This window comes from Meles meles, chromosome 13 (genome assembly GCF_922984935.1).
Source record: "Meles meles chromosome 13, mMelMel3.1 paternal haplotype, whole genome shotgun sequence".
In the NCBI taxonomy this organism is placed as follows: Eukaryota; Metazoa; Chordata; class Mammalia; order Carnivora; family Mustelidae; genus Meles; species Meles meles.
This window is the reverse complement of record NC_060078.1, coordinates 61,320,638-61,336,455: the sequence shown is the minus strand read 5'-3', so window position 1 is coordinate 61,336,455 and position 15,818 is coordinate 61,320,638. Positions and strand designations below refer to the sequence as shown.

Here is a 15,818-nt window from a genome sequence, read left to right as displayed (position 1 = left end):
GCTCTTCAATCTCAGCTGCAAAGTAAAGCCACGGAGCTTTCCAAAACCTTGCCTAGGCCATAGCCCAGAACCCATGACATCAGAATCTTGGCGAACAGAATCCAAGACATCAGCATTTTTGAAAGCTCCCAGTGACTCCAGGGTTGAAGACCTCAGTTTTGAAAGCAGCTGCTTTTCTGCACTCCCCATGTCTGACAGTGGTGTATGGGAAATGCACCAGGGCATGACCAAAGGCCTGCAAGTCATTCTGTCCCCAGATGCTCATGCAGCTACTGGTCTGCACACCCTCCCTGCTACCTCAGTGACTCTGATAAGGGTGCCCCCTCCACCAACTCATCTACAGAAAAATGTTTTCAGGGTGCTTTTCCTATTAAGAGGAATTCTGTTCCCAGCCCCACCAACCCACCATTCCTGCACATAGCACAGACCTCAGCAACAGAAATAACTGACTTTAATCAGTTTGTGATGACATGAACCTCTTTGAGAGGTTAGATAGGGGTGGGGAAGCCCTGCAGCAGCTGGGGCACAATACTTCAGGCACAACTGACGCGGAGAGGCCAGAGAAACCACTGGAAAGGTGGAGGGAGGGGACAGTGGGACTCACAGCGTCCCCTGAGTGGTGAAAGTGGCTTCGGAGCCTATGCAGCACCAGCCCCAGCCAGGTGGTTGGACAGGCCTCCATGCCCTGCAGCAACCCCATGTGATCACAGGCAGCCCCTTCCCTTCTTGGTCCTCCTCTTCCTCCTGCCCCACGGCAGGGAGGCAGGTCCCTGAGCACTTACAGCCCAGCTCGTGCCCAAGCTGGGCCAGACAGCCAAGCCGGAACTTAGACCTCAGTGATGCTCCTGGCTCAGCCTCAAAGGCTCCCATTCTGCCATCTGTCCTCCAGGCTATGCCCCAGGGAGGCAGAGGAGCAGGACGAGGGCCTGGCAAAAGTGGCTCCTGCCCAGGGCTATGACAGCATCCTCAGCAGGGTGGCCTTCCTGTGCCTGCCTCTCACACCATCTTAACATCCAGGGTCTGAGCCCGTGATAGGTTCTGGCGCTGGGCTTTGACCATGTGCAGGCGTCTCCCGTGCAGTGTGAACTGGGACCAAGTGAACAGCTGCAGGAGGGCACAGGTGATGGGCACCAGCACCAGCAGGTAGAAGCAGCCCTGGCGGAGTGTCGGGGCCTGGGCTGGGGCCGGGGCCGGGGGCTCTGGCCAGGGCTGGGCACTCCCCACAGGGGTCAGTGGGGGCTGCTGGAAGAGATCATGACCTAGGGTGAGAGAGCATGCAGAAAGAACAGGATCAGCCCTGGTCTCCTCCAAGGTCCCCAGTGCCACATCTCAAGTGACATACACGCATGTCTAAACCACAACTCACTTCTTCCCCCAATCTTGCCTCACCCTGTGCTTCCCTTCTGGGTGACTGGCACCACCATCCACCCCATAAGCACAAAGCCTTCCTCGATTCTTCGGGTAACCTCACCACTCCCCAGGAGCCAGTCCTTCCCCTCCCCCCAATTCCAAAACACACCCCACACCCGGACACTTTCTTCCAGTGCCCCTGGCACTGCCAGCTCCAAGCTTCCATGGCCTCTGCCACCGCCTCCCCACAGCCCATTCTCTAAACTGCAGTCAGGGCGAACTTTAAAAAACAGACCAGACCATGTCACTGCCCTGCTAGACCATGTCACTACGGTCCTGGCAACCGTTTCTCTTTACACTGAGAATCAAATCCAAACCCTGTGTTGATGGACAGAGTCCCCTGCTGCCCAGCCTCGTCTCCAGCCACTCCTGATACCTCGGTCCTCAGTACTTGCCCCCATCCCTGTCCGGGATTCACTGAGATCTTTCTAGACCCAATTCTTGCCACACGGTCCACATCCTGGGTGTCATCTCCGCAAAGAGGCCTTCCTGGACCACACACTAAGTACTTCTCAGTCACACTGCCTATGTTGCCATCACTTTTCCCAATACCATCGCTCTTTTCTTGTTTGGCTCTTTATCGCCAACCCCACCCATCCTTCTAACCAGAATGTAAGTTCCATGATGGCAAAGACCACTGTTACGGCCCTAAAGGGACTTGGAGCCACTCCTGGCAGAGAAAGTATTCTATACATGCTTGTCAAATGAATGAATGAATGAATGAATGAATGAACTATTGAAAGATGGGAAGTACCGGACACTCAGTTTCTCTCCACAACTGGGCAGAGGCAGAGGAGGTGTGGACCAGGCACAGCTTGTTGGTCATTCTCTCCCCCTGACTGGACCCAGCTTGTCAGCTGCTGTGCCCAGTAAGCCCTGGAACCTTAAGAGCCCCTTGCCAGCCCCAGGGCCCTCACCTGTGTAGAAGCACAGCAGCCAGGTGCCCAGCAGCGGGGCGAAGGTCTGGCCCGGCTTGGTCACCAGGGCCACCATGCCAAAGAGAAGAGCTGAGGCCGCCTGCTTGCGGCGGTTCAGCACCAGGTCCTCGTCCACCAGGTCAGTGACCACCAGGGTCAGCAGCTTACAGGTGCCCTCGGTGAAGACGCGGTTGCTGCCAGCGAGGAAAGGGGGGTGGCAAGGATGACTGGGTGGAACGGAGGTGGAGGGGGTGAGGGAGGGCAGCGCATACCTGGCAATGAAGAGGCAGAGGAGGCCGGGGCGGTCGGGACCGGCCAACAGCATGAGCAGGCTCAGGCCCAGCTTGAGCAGGAAGAGCCCCCGCACCACGGCGTAGACGCCCCAGCGCCGGCACAAGGGCAGGAAGTAGAGGTTGTTGAGGTGGGGGGCCACGTAGGAGATGCCTGGACAGAAGGGCTCACCTAGTCAGGGGGCGCGGCCAGCGCACATGCCCGCCGCCGGCATCAGAGCGGGCACGGACGGAACCCTCCCGACGTGCTGGGCTCTGCGCCACGAGCTTCACGTCCGCTTATTTAATCCTCTCCACCCTTCAGGCTCAGTCCTGTGATTGCCCCTGCCTCACAGATGGTAAGTGGAGGCCCAAAGAGACTAAAGAAAACGCACCCAAGGACGCACAGTAAACAAGCAGTCAAGACGCGCCCCCAAGCGGGTCAGCCGCGCTGTGAGAGGCCGCCGTGCTGCCTCCCCTCTAGGGGGCGCCATCACGGAGACCACCAGAGAGCGGCCATACCCGCCTCGCACCGCAACGGGCTCCCACCCCCTTCTCCCACAGCAGAGCGGGAGGCAGGTCACGGGCGCCCACAGCAGCATGGACCCCGTCCCCCGCCCCTGCACCCGCGCCTGCAGCTGGGCGGCAAGCTTCGGTCCTTCCAGCCTGCCTGCGGCATCCACTCACCCAACAGGAAGGAGCCCGTGGAGAGGGAGATGTGGTCTGACAACAGATGCTCCAGGAAGAGGGGGAAGAAGTTGCTGTTGAAGTGGCAGTGAAAGACCTGCAACCCAACGGCCCCGGGCCCGTGAGGAGGCTGCTGGGGAGCTGGGAGCAGGCCGGAAGCCGACCCGGGAGCGCCCAGAGCAAGAGCCGACTTTAACCCCATGTCCCTCCCCACGGAACATGCCAGAATAAAACCCAACACCAGATTCCTGTTGCTCATCTAATTTTGCTAAAAGGTAGAAGGAATGGTTAAAACTGTCAGATTGAATGATTAAGTTTTTTTCTCTTTAATCAATAACACTTTCATAAAACAAGTTGTTGGTATAAACACCATCTATTCCTGAATTTAGCTAGCTTACATGCTACAGGTGTTTCAGGCATGGCATTTAGTGTTTTAAAAAGATTGTCACAGAGTTCCCCAGGGGCCCCTCTTTCTCACAGCCTCCTTTGGCAGGTGAAGACGCAGCTGCCCGGAGAGACAGACCTGCCTAAGGTCACACAGGGAGTGAGGACTTCTGATGGTGCTAGAATCCAGGCCTCCCAATGAACAGACCTGTGTTCCAGCTAGCAAATCACCCAGCAGTGCTCACATGAGGCCCAGCTTTTAAGGAGCCTGCTCCCCTGAGTGAGGCATATCCTGGCTGTCAGTGGGGGCTTGGGGGGGTTGCTGCTCCCATACCTGCACCAGGTCCATGCCCACGAACCATAGGAAGTTCCGGTGACGTGCCAGCTGCTGGAGGTACTGGCCCAGACTGATGCTGCCTGCATCCTGGCAGCCTGTGAGCAGCTCCTCTCCGCACAGGCTATGGGGCACAGGGGAGTCACCCATGGCCTAGGGCTGGGCCAGAGCCATCCGCCACCCCCAGGCAGCTGCCCATCCCCCAGGGGAACCCAGGGCGCTGGGCCAGGCCACTCACCCGCCATCCGCAGCCAGGACTGGGTACTCTGGCTGCCTGCCAGCTGCCTCAACCTGCCGCCTAAGCAGCCGTGTGGCCCCCACAAAGCCCAGCCCAGAGCCGGTGGCCAGTGCCACACAGAAGGCGCGGAAGGAAGAGAAGTCTTCCTTGTTCCAGAAGGCATAGGAGGCAAAGACAGAGAGGGAGCCAGCCGCACTGAAGAGGGAGCAGTAGAAGTTGAGGTGGGTACGGTCGTGCGCAGAGAGGGCCAGGTCAGCCAGCAAGGCATGATGGTGCAGGTCCACGAGCGTCAGGAAGCCATCATAGAGGCATAGGCACAGCAAGAACTGCAGGCCAGCTGGGGCCCAGGGCACCCAGAATGCCAGGAACGATAGTGCCAGCAGTGGCCCATGCCAGCCCAGGGCCCGCACCCGTGCCAGCACCACGGCCCTTGAGGAGAGCCCAGTGCCCGACCTGCCAAGGAGAGGAGGAAAGGTGGGAGTGGCTCTTACCAATTTGGCTAGCCCCAGTGCCCCCTCTGCCCAGGCCCCTAAGGAAGGACAGAGGCCCAGAGTATGAAACTCACACCAGAGTGAGCCCACTGAGCCCCGCGTCCTCAGCCTCTGACTTAGGAAGCAAAGGAGGTATACTTTCTCATCTGCTCCCTTGTGAGCCTGTCTTTGAGGCCAAGGGGTGGTGGGATACCTATTTCTCAGGGTTTGGCCCAAGCAGGGATGGAGTCAAGATAATTGCCAGAAGCAGCAGAGAGCATCTGCTATACAGCTCCCAGTTCTAAGGACCTGACAAGCCAAGCTGGGGCAAATCTCTCCCCAGGTGAGCAAGGCAACAGTCAAGGCCACTTCTCCTACCTGCCTGACCTTGGGAAGGGAGGGAGTTGGCCCAAAGCTGAAAATGCTCTCCCTTTCTCTCCCCACCCCAAACAAAGGCACCCTTGGGGAGGGGTCGGGTGGGACAGGACCCGTTGTGAGCCATCCCCAGGACACAAACCGGGGCTGAGAGCTGAGGAAGTGACGGTCACTCAGCCAGCCGAAGAGGGGGTCGTTGAGGCTGTTCCAGAGGAGAAACACCGTCTGCGGGCAGAGGAGAGACGGGGCAGGTGGGCTCTAGGCAGCCTCTTCTCCAGAGTTTTCCCTACCCAGCCTGTTCGCCACCCCTCAAAGGTGAGCCCAGTTTTCCTGCCTGCAAACCTTTACTCAGGGCAGTCCCTCTGCTAAAATCCACTCCACCAGCCACTGCCCCATCAGACTCTCACCCATCCAGGGCAAATTTATCCAGCTGACAAGTTAACCTATGTGAATATATTTTATCATATATGTGAATATTTAGAACCATGCCAGGCTCAGAGGACAGGGGCCAGGAGAAGCAGTCAACACCTCCAGCTCCAGCTTTTCTTACTGAATCGCGGTGGGCAACCTGGCCTGCCCCATGCTCTGGACTGGGTGGGACCTAGCCCTGCGATCTGCCAACTCCCCCCGCCCAGTGCTGGCCTACCTCTCCAACCCAGAAGGCAGCTTTGTTGATCTTGTACACTGAGACAAAGGTGTCCACATAGTAAAGCAGGAACACATTGTGCAGGATAGAGATGAAGAGGGCCAGGGAGCCATAGACCACAGCCGTAGGAAGGCCTAGCGTCCAGGCCTGGAGCATGCCCAGCCCCATGGCTGCCAGCTTGGCGTCAGCCCCAGCAACACTGAGGAGCGCTCACATCCTCCAAGAGCAGTCTGGCCATCCTTGTCCCTGGGGAAAAAGGAGCCAGTTAGCTGCAAGGATCAGAGCCAGCTCTGCTCCTAACCCCAGACCTCTGAATCATTTAAAAACTCATTTCCGGGGGTGGCCATGTGGCTCAGTCGGTTGAGCATCTGCCTTCGGCTTGGGTTACGATCTCAGGGTGTTGGGATTGAGACTCACGTTTAGCTCCCTGTTCAGTGGGAAGTCTGCTGTTTTTCCCTCCCCCTACCTTCTACCACCACTGCTGCCCCTGCCCCAGCTCATGCTAATAAATAAAGTAATAAATCTTAAAGAAGAAAAAAAAGCCTACAACCTCATTTCCACTGTGAGAAAGTTTTTACACAAAACAAAGAGATTCATCAATAACATACAACTGAAACAGTGCTGGGCTGGATACCACTATCCGAGTTAACCCAAGAAAACAGAAAAAATCGTGGGAAAAGAAGGCAGGCGTCCAACAAGTTTGAAGCCAGGTCATGGGCTAGGGCACTGTGCTCAGTATTTTCTTTCATCTACACTATCTTATCACAAAAACCTTAACAATATGGACACGACAGCTGTGAGTCTGGGCACACAATGCCCCTATAACCTCAGGCAAGCTACTTAACCTGGGCTTCAGTTTCCTCTTCTGTAAAAGGGAAAGAGGGATGATCATGCCTACTCTGCAGAGGAATGTAAAGATCGAGGGAGGTAACTCAGGGAAAGTGCTCGATAAATGGATGGTGGTGGTGTCATGATTATCTGTATAAAATCTCTACAAAATTTATAGCACTGTTACATGTGAAAAGAGAGCAATGCCAAGCTCAGAGATGTTAAGTAATTTGCCCAATGTCATACAGCAAAAAAGTAGGAGATTTGTCTGGTTCTAAAGTCTTTTCTGCAGGGGCACCTGGGTGGCTCAGTGGGTTAAAGCCTCTGCCTTCGGCTCAGGTCATGATCCCAGGGTCCTGGGATCGAGACCCGAATCGGGCTCTCTGCTCAGTGGAGAGCCTGCTTCCTCCTCTCTCTCTGCCTGCTTCTCTGCCTACTTGTGATCTCCATCTGTCAAATAAATAATCTTAAAAAAATAAAAAACATTTAAAGTCTTTTCTGCCACTTGACCTTCTAAATCAGTTCCTATGCACTGCTGGGTAGAACAGAGAGAGCTGCTGTGATGTCAGGTTCCATAGGTATATAAGAGTGATAGAACCCACAACCACTCACACACTTTGATTCTAGAAATCCCACCTCAAGAAATGAACCCCAAAGAAACATGTACAAAGACATTCAAGGCAGCAATGGTAATAAATAGCAAAAAGTTGGACACAGCCCAAGAATGCAACAAAGGGAATGGCTCAGCAAGGCAAATGCTCCCCAGAGAAGGCAAGCCTATGGGCTACCTCAACACATAGATGAAATTCAAGAACCTGTTATGGGAAAAGAGTGAACAAAGCACAGTGGAGGTGCCTGGCTTCCAACTGGTCTGACTTGTACACAGAGGCTGGACGGACAAACAGAGCATGAGAGGGAAGGAAATAAGTCAGATCTTTATTAGAGCAGGCCTTCTTAAACTGGAAAGTGCTTTCAAGTTATGTGGGCAATTCATCAGAATGCAGATTTTAACTCAGGAGGTCTGGGGAGGAATCAGCTTCTGCACTTCGAAAGGGGTGCCAGGTGGCGACCACAGGGCCATGACCGCAGTTTAGGCAGCGAGGCATTAAGTCTGCCTGTCTCTTTTTTTAGATTCAAAGCTTTCATCCTCTTTTCAGAAAAATAACCCTGTGTCTGACCCCCAGAGGGAAGCTAAGAGGATTTCCTTCTCTCCAGTTCCCCATTGTGAGTTAAATCGTGTCCCCCAAAAGAGATATACTCAAGCCCTAGCCCCTAGCACCTGTGTGAGTTTATTTGGAACCAGGATCTGGGCAGATGTAACCAAGTTAAGATGAGATCATAGTGAATTCGGGTAGGCCCTTACAGGGACATGGAAATTTAGACACAGAGACAGACACATCCAGAAGGAAGGTGGCTATGTGAGGACAGAGGCAGAAAGTGGAATGATGTAGCTAGAAGCCAAGGAATGCAAGGACTGCAGGCAACCACCAGAAGCTAGGAGGAAGCAAGGAAGGATTCTTCCCTAGAGCCTCCAGAGGGAGCGTGACCAGCTAGAGTTGTTTCGGACCATGAGACAATATATTTTGGTTGTTTTAAGCCACCCAGTTTGCGGTAATCTGTTCCAGCAGCCCTAGGAAACTCCCACATACCCATGGGGGCTGTTCCTCTCTGAGTCCTTGTGACACCATGCCTGACCATGTGTGCAATCTACATGTTAGTGTGTGCACGCATGCACACGCACACACAGATACACACAGCTGAAACTTCTGCTTCCCATCACGGTCAGGCCCTGGAGAGCCAATTTCAGCCCCAGTCTAACAGCAGTGACTCCCAGGACCTGTCCTTGCCCCATGACCCACGAAGGCTCCCACTCTGTGCCCACCCTTCCAGGGCCTCTGCCCAGCCCAGCCTTCCCTGGGTCTTCAAGCCACCCTCTCCTCTAGCCAGGCCTTTGTCCTTGGTAGTGCCCCTGCTGGAAGCACCTCCCATCTCCCCACCCTTCAAGAGCCAGCACTGTGTCCAGACTCTCTCCAGCCCCTTACAGATGCCTCCTGCCGCCGTACCACAGACTCTCCCGCCTGCCCCCACAACAACCTGACTGTGGGGTTTCTCAGGTCAGAGCCTGTCTCTCTGCCCTCCATCTCCTTCGGGGAGGGTGGACTGGATACGACCACTCTCTGATAGAAAAACAGGCCCTGAGTGGGAGGAAAAGAAGGGAATCTCAGGGTCTCTCAGGCTCAAAGGAAAATGAGGGCAATTCACTCAAGAGATCCAACCTAGTGCCCGTCTATGCTAGTGCTGGGGAATGAGGGAAGGAGAAGCAGCTGGAGCAACCTGAAACCAGAAACCAGTCTCACTAAGTCTGTGAGAGACTCTCCCAAGCTACAGTGATCTACCTTGCCCCAAAGCAGGACGATGGCCAGCTATGCCTCTTCCTGGAACCCTTGAGCCCCTGAAGGAACATTTGGTGGGAAGTACTTTTCCCCCCATAGCTTTATAGAGGTAGAGCTGACACACAAGGATCAGCACATATGCAAAGTGTATCGTCTGATCAGTTTTAACACATATATGTACCTGGAAAATCATCGCAACAGTGGAGACCATGAACATACCCATCACCCTATAAGTTTCCCTGGAACTTTCTAAGGAACGTAGTGGAAAGAAAACACAGTTGGGGGCTTCCTAAGTCCTGACTGCACCATTTACTACCTGTGTGACCTGGAGGAATTTGCTTAACCTCTCTCTGTCTGTTTCTTGATCTGCAATATGGCACCAACCTTTCTAGGACTATTGTTAACAATCAAGAGGAAAGTACTCTCAAACACTTAGCACATGAGTGCAGTGGACACTCAAACTTCAGAGATTACTGCTATGGAGCCTCTCAGACCTTCCAAACCCACCACACAAGGGTGGGGTGAGTATTAATCTAAAGGTGTTTGGGGGGCTGTTGTTATCCTTAACGTAGCTCACTTTCTCAGACTCCCCAGGGCCTTTCAGACCCCCACCCCTGCCTCACCTCCAAAGCCTTTGTCCAAAGGGAATAAAGCCTCCCAGGCCCCCAGCTGGATGTCCAGTGTCCTACCCTGGAGGCTGGAGAAAGTGAGCCCTGGAGGCAAGTCCTCAGCCTCCACCAGCTGGCTCCCTGCACCCATGCTGGGGTAACAGCAGAAAACCTCAGAGGTGGTGACGTGGGAAGGGTGTTACTTTTGCCATCAGGAGAGGCTGGGCTTAAATTTCACCTGCACTTCCTAATAAGAATGTAATCTCAGGCAAGTCACTTAACCTGTCTGAGCCTTGGTTTTCTCACCTGTAGAATGGAAATAAAAATGCCCATCCTTTAAAGGAAAGCAGGGAGGACTAAACTAATGCCCAAGAACCCAGAGCACTGTTACACAGAAGATGTTCAGAAACTGGCTTTTTCTTGGGCTCACTCATAAAAGATCGGAGTAAGAGCAGGGGAATAGCCTGCTAATCCGGCCCCTTCCCAAGGTAAGGGAATTTGAGAGACAAGACAGGGCACACAAGGCTAAATCAAAAGAGGAGAGTCTGGGATTGGGAGGGAGACAAACCATAAATGACTCTTAATCTCACAAAACAAACTGGGGGTTGCTGGGGGGAGATGGGGTTGGGAGAGGGGGAGGGGGTTATGGACATTGGGGAAGGTATGTGCTATTGTGAGTGCTGTGAAGTGTGTAAACCTGGCGATTCACAGACCTGTACCCCTGGGGATAAAAATACATTATATGTTTATAAAAAAAAAATTGGAAGGGGAGGCGAACCATAAGAGACTATGGACTCTGAAAAACAACCTGAGGGTTTTGAAAGGTCAGGGGTGGGAGGTTGGGGGAACAGGTGGTGGGTAATAGGGAGGGCACGTTTTGCATGGAGCACTGGGTGTTGTGCAAAAACAATGAATACTGTTACGCTGAAAAAAAAATAAATTAATTAAATTCAAAAAAAAAAGAGGAGAGTCTACAAGTAGCAAGAACACATGCACAGTTCAGGAGAACTAGATACAGGACCCCACAACAAGCCAGAGGCGGGGTTGGGTGCGGGGGGGAGCGACCTGTCCAGGTAAGCCTCTGCCCAGAAGAGGGAGCTGGGGGAGGAGTGTGCAGGGTCACTGCAGCCATTTCTCTTCTACATTCTGCTCCTCCCTCAGGAAATGCCTTCCCCTACCCACCCTCCTACCCTTAATAAGCCCCAGCAGAAAATAGCAACCCTGCCTCTCCAGGGGAGGAACAGCTTGAAACCCACACCAACTTAGTTGCATAACCTGGGTGAAATACCCTGTAAGCCAGCCAACTCCACCCCCACCTTGGCACCTGGCAGAAGAGCCTGCTGGAGGTCCCCAGAGCCCACGCCGCCCTCGGGCTGGGATGGTTCCAGTTATGTGGCTTTGAGCCAGCGTTTCCTTTCCCCTGGCCCTTGGTCTCCTCATCTATAAAGAGGGGGTGATACCAACCTCTTGGATTGCTGTGGGGCTGAAACACAAAAGGTACATAAAGCACCCAGCACAGTGCCTGGCACATAGGAGATCCTCGATAAGCAGTAGCTACTGTTATTCTTTTTCCTGTCTCTGGAGTTTGGTTTCATGATCTTTAAAGGGTTTCAGTCAGTGTCCCCCTCTGTCAAATCCACGACTGAAGTGGTCTCTCCAGCACCCAACATGGACGGACGCCTCTCGCTGCCTGGTACCTCCTGCCATCCCTCATATTCTCTTTTAAATGCCACCTCCACACCTTTGTTCATGCTGTTCCTTCCATCTAAAATACCCTAGATGTAACTACATATCATTTCTTAGGCATCTGGGTATGCCTGGCTTTTACCTCCATCATCAAGAATCCTTACAACTCTTGTTACTATTTCCATCTCATTTTATAAGCGAAGAAACCAAGGCTCTAAAGGTTAAATAAATCACAGAGCTATTAGGGCCTGAGGCAAAGATTCAAAACTGGTGTTTTTGACTAAAAAATCTCAGCATTTCACAAGTCACTATGCCCAACCCCACCACCATCTTATCAAATCCTGCTGATTCAAGGCCCATTTCAGTGGCACAAGACTTCCTGAGTACACCCAGGCATGTGTTCTCTCCCACTTCAGGTCCCTTGGTTCCTTGATCAGGATCCAAATGCCTCCCTTACCCTCCTCCAGCACCCAAGCTCTGTAAGAGCAGCACCAGGTCAGACCCCAGTTTTCTACTCCCTGCTTCCACCAGGCTCCTTCAGCAAACAGTAGGTGCTCAGCTAATGCCTGCTGAGTCAATGTGCCCCTAAAAGGCCAATATGGGTATCCCCAGAACTAGGGAAAAGCAGCAGCCCTAGGATTGCCACCCCTAAATCCCACTGTGCCCCTCAGCTCTGCTTGGCTGTGGGAGTCAGAAAGAGGCAACCAGGAGAACCTTGATGTGCCCTGCTGAATACAACACATACAGCGAGACAACAGGTGCACAAAAAGGAAGAGTGATGACAAAAAGTCACATTTATTAACCTTGTACCATGTGCTAAGGAAAGCAGATACAGTATGGAAAGAGAGCTCAGGGCAAGGAGGTAGAGAGACACTAGATCAGAAAGGGTTTTGTAAATCACACACAAGATTCTGTCCTGAGGACAATGGCATGGGGGGGGGGGGGGCACTGGGCAGCTGCTGAGATGACAGAACCAGATCTGTTTGGAAGGAATCCCCTGGCATAAAAGCTGTCTCTTGACCCATCAGGTTCTTGAAGATAAAGAACTAGAAAGGATGGGAACAGTAGCATCTCCCTGATTTCTGAACCAAGCGATAGTGGCTGGGAGCTGGTGGATTTGGTGGAGGAAACCAAGAATGCCAGACTGGGCCCCTAGAGTGAGGGGCACCAGGAGGGTGAGTGTTGATTCCCTTCAAAAGGACTAATGACTGTATGTGAAGCAGTATAGTGTAAAGGGGGGAAACTACTAATAAGCATAATTTGGAGTTGCGAGCCCTGAGTCAAGTCTGAACATCATCACTACTAACTAGCCATCTGAGTTTATTCCTACATCTATGAGGCAGGAGAAAATAATTCCATTCTCTACCTGTCCTCAGGAGTATCAAATGAAATTGAAAGGTATAACACCCTGCACAAAGATTAGGTGTGTCCTTTTCTCAACAAGCGGCTGACCTCTGAATTGTCTGCTGCCTCTCCTGTTTCACACCCGCCTAGCCTGTCCCCCTGCCCAGCCTCCCTCCCCACAGCAGCGTCCAGTCCTGGCAGGAAGGCCTCCCCTGGTGAGGGGGTGCGGGGTGGGGGTGGCGCCCTCCATTCCAAATAATAATAGGTCTATCTTCACACTGGAAATGAAATTTCACCTTACTGGGGGTGGGACCCTCCTCCTCTCCCAGGGCACTGGAGGGTCAGCGACTTCACCCTGGGACCACCAGCCCCTCCCAAGCCACCAAGGAGTCTGGGGCTAACCCAGGGAGGGGCACTTTACGCAACAACTGGCGCTGAAACATGTGGTTCTCCAGCCTCTCTGTACGTTAAAATCACCTGAGGAGTTGCTCAATACCAAGGCCCGGGCCTCACCCCTGACCAGTTACTCGGAATTTTCAGGGATGGGGCCCAGCGTCAGTGTTCTTTTAAATCTCCCCAAGTGGTTCTACTAGGCCACCAGGGGTAAGGGCCATTGTGTTCATGAAATGGATCCTGGCCCGAGGCATCCCGCGACCTCAGACCCCTGGAGAGCCCTTCTGCAAGGATTCCACCCTTGAGCCCAAGTTTCTCCAATCGAGCCCAAGGGCTCTCCCAACCCACAACCTGATCACCTCAGGGACAACCCCCCCTCCCGTGCCTCGGCGGACTGCCAGAGCAGACAGCATTCCTGTCCCCCTCGGGTCCGTCCTTTGCGTCTGACTGGCCCCCAGTCCGGCCCGCTCCTGCCCCCGCGCCCGAGCGGCGTACCAGCCCCTCACCAATATCGCGGCAGGCGAAGCCTAATCCTGCGGCTGCCTGGAGCCAGGTGCGAGTCAGTGCGCCTGCGCGCGCCCGGCCGGCAGCTTCCCAGCCTCTCCCCCCGCCCCCAGCCAGCGATTGGCTCCGCGCGGCTCCCGGGACCGCGCCCCGGCAGGTGCCCGCGCCCAAGGCTGCCGCAGCCATATTTGCCACGGGCGCATGACCGTGGGGACCGAGAAGAAAATGCTGGCAAGGAGAGAGCAGACGGCCTGGATTCCTGACGGTTCACCACCCCCCCTTCAGCTCTATAGTTGCTTAAAGTCCATTTCAGTTGAAATCAATAAGGCTTTTTTCTTTTCTTTTCAAGATTTTATTTTTTTATTTGACAGAGATCACAAGTAGGCAGAGAGGCAGGCAGAGAGAGAGAGAAAGGGAAGCAGGCTCCCTGCCGAGCAGAGAGCCCGATGCGGCGCTCGATCCTGATCCCAGGACGCTGGGATCATGACCTAGGCAGAAGGCAGAGGCTTTAACCCACTGAGCCACCCAGGCGCCCCTCAATAAGGCTTTTCTGAGTGCTCTCCTCTCTCTCCCGGTCCTTCCTTAGTATTAATTCGCAGAGTGAAGAGAGCACAGCACCTTTTTTTTTTTTTTTAAGATTTTATTTATTTGACAGAGTAGGCAGAGAGAGGGGTGGAAGCAGGCTCCCTGCTGAGCAGAGAGCCCGATGCGGGGCTTGATCCCAGCACCCTGGGATCATGACCTGAGCCGAAAGTAGAGACCTTAACCCACTGAGGCACCCCAGGCACCCCAGCACAGCACCTTCTTAAGAGCCATGTGGTCTGACTAGATGCACAGCTAGGCGGATGAAAGGATGACAGTGGCACAACCTGGGACTCCCTGATGCTGGAATGTGAGCCCCTCAAGAGTGGACAGCCCCAGCTTAATGTGGAGGTGGGGTGCTGGGGCTCAGGCCACAGGCGCGGGGTCCGGAGAGAGCTACCATGCAACCCAACCTCCTCAAGTTAAAAATAAGAATAATAAAGTAAAAGGAGTACCGAGCTCTCGCTATGTGCCCTGTACTGTGTTAAGCACTCTGCATCCATTAACTTGTAGTCCTCACATCATCCCTGCAGGTGCTATTATCCCTATTTTACAGAGGAGGGAACAGGTTCAGAGAGATTCAATGACTTTCCTACAAGCAAGAGGCCCAGCTGGAACCAAGCTCTCCTGACTCTCAGAACAGGAGGCTTTCTTCTTCCTACCCCTGCCAAGGGCCTCAAAGTCAAGTTTTGTTTTGCTTAATCCAGTCTGGTGAGGATATCCCATGTCTTTTCACAATAGCATGTGAGCCTGGTTAGTTTTCCAGGCAACCAAACAGCACAGACTTTAGACCTCCTGTTTTCTTCCCCTGGGTTATGGGGCAATGAGCATGGGCTTTAGCTTCTGGGGGACCTGGGGCCTGGTCCCCTAGCTCCACTTCTTTGTTAAGGGACCTTCCTTTTGTGAGCCTCTGTTTTATGCCTTAGAAGGATTTTGTAGGCATTAGTTAAGAAATGGGAGTGTTAAGAATTTTGCCAGCTTTTGGTCGTTATGCTTTTGTTGATGGTTGTCAACAGGAAAATCCTCTTCCTCCTGCCTGACAACCTGGCAAAGGGCCCACCTACAGCAAATGGTCCAACACTAGAGCCCTCATATGCAGGGGTTAGAGTCTGTCCAACCAGTTCCTGTGGTGCCCCAGCAGTCCTGTGAACTTTGATCCCAGCATCCACCACTCACCAATCTCATTTCTCCCCAATCCTGCCCCCTCAGACCCCCTTCTTACCTCCTATGTCCCCCTGAAGCCACATTCAGACCCTACCCCTTTAGACCCTCCTCTTCTTACCTCCTATAATCCCCCTGAAGCCACATCATTTCTCTTCTGGACTTCAAGCAATTTCTGGAACCCCTCCTGCTCCAGAAAGCCCTCATGACTAAAAGGAAGTTGACCACTATTCCCCCATCCCAACCCCTCGTTCCCATCTATGTTTTCCTGGCTGAGAATATAAGGCTGGAAACCCAGCATTCAACATGGTGTCTGGTACACTCCATAAATTGATTAAAGGAGTTCCCCTGCCTTTCCATTTCTGACCAGCATGTGCCTTTGTTGCAAAACAACCCTGACTCTTTACTTAGGCCTCCAGTCCAGTGGGAAAACAGGGGAATGGAAAGGGCTGTGAAGGGGCCAGAAATGAAGGTAACCCATTGAAAAACTCTGGCCCCTATGTTGCACTTAACGTCTCGTGGTTACACTGAGGCTCCTCAACCCCCCTCATTTTTTCTTTTTTAAAGATTTTATTTATCGGGGCGCCTG

General features: G+C 53.3%; 1 protein-coding gene across 2 annotated transcripts; it reads right to left on the bottom strand.

Annotated features, from left to right (window-relative positions):
• Positions 1–434: 434 nt before the first annotated feature.
• Positions 435–13,561, bottom strand: MFSD13A (major facilitator superfamily domain containing 13A). 2 transcript variants are annotated; one of them, XM_046026142.1, is made up of 9 exons: positions 13,489–13,561; positions 5,731–5,976; positions 5,227–5,309; positions 4,240–4,692; positions 4,002–4,125; positions 3,284–3,380; positions 2,600–2,771; positions 2,328–2,521; positions 435–1,259 (listed from the first exon to the last, which is right to left on the bottom strand). In XM_046026142.1, the coding sequence occupies exons 2-9, from the start codon at positions 5,896–5,898 to the stop codon at positions 997–999; spliced, it is 1,554 nt and encodes a 517-aa protein (XP_045882098.1). In that variant the 5' UTR covers positions 5,899–5,976; positions 13,489–13,561; the 3' UTR covers positions 435–996. The 2 variants fall into 2 exon arrangements, with proteins under 2 accessions (XP_045882098.1, XP_045882097.1); XM_046026141.1 differs by having other exon boundaries at positions 13,478–13,536.
• Between the last annotated feature and the right edge of the window lie 2,257 nt (positions 13,562–15,818).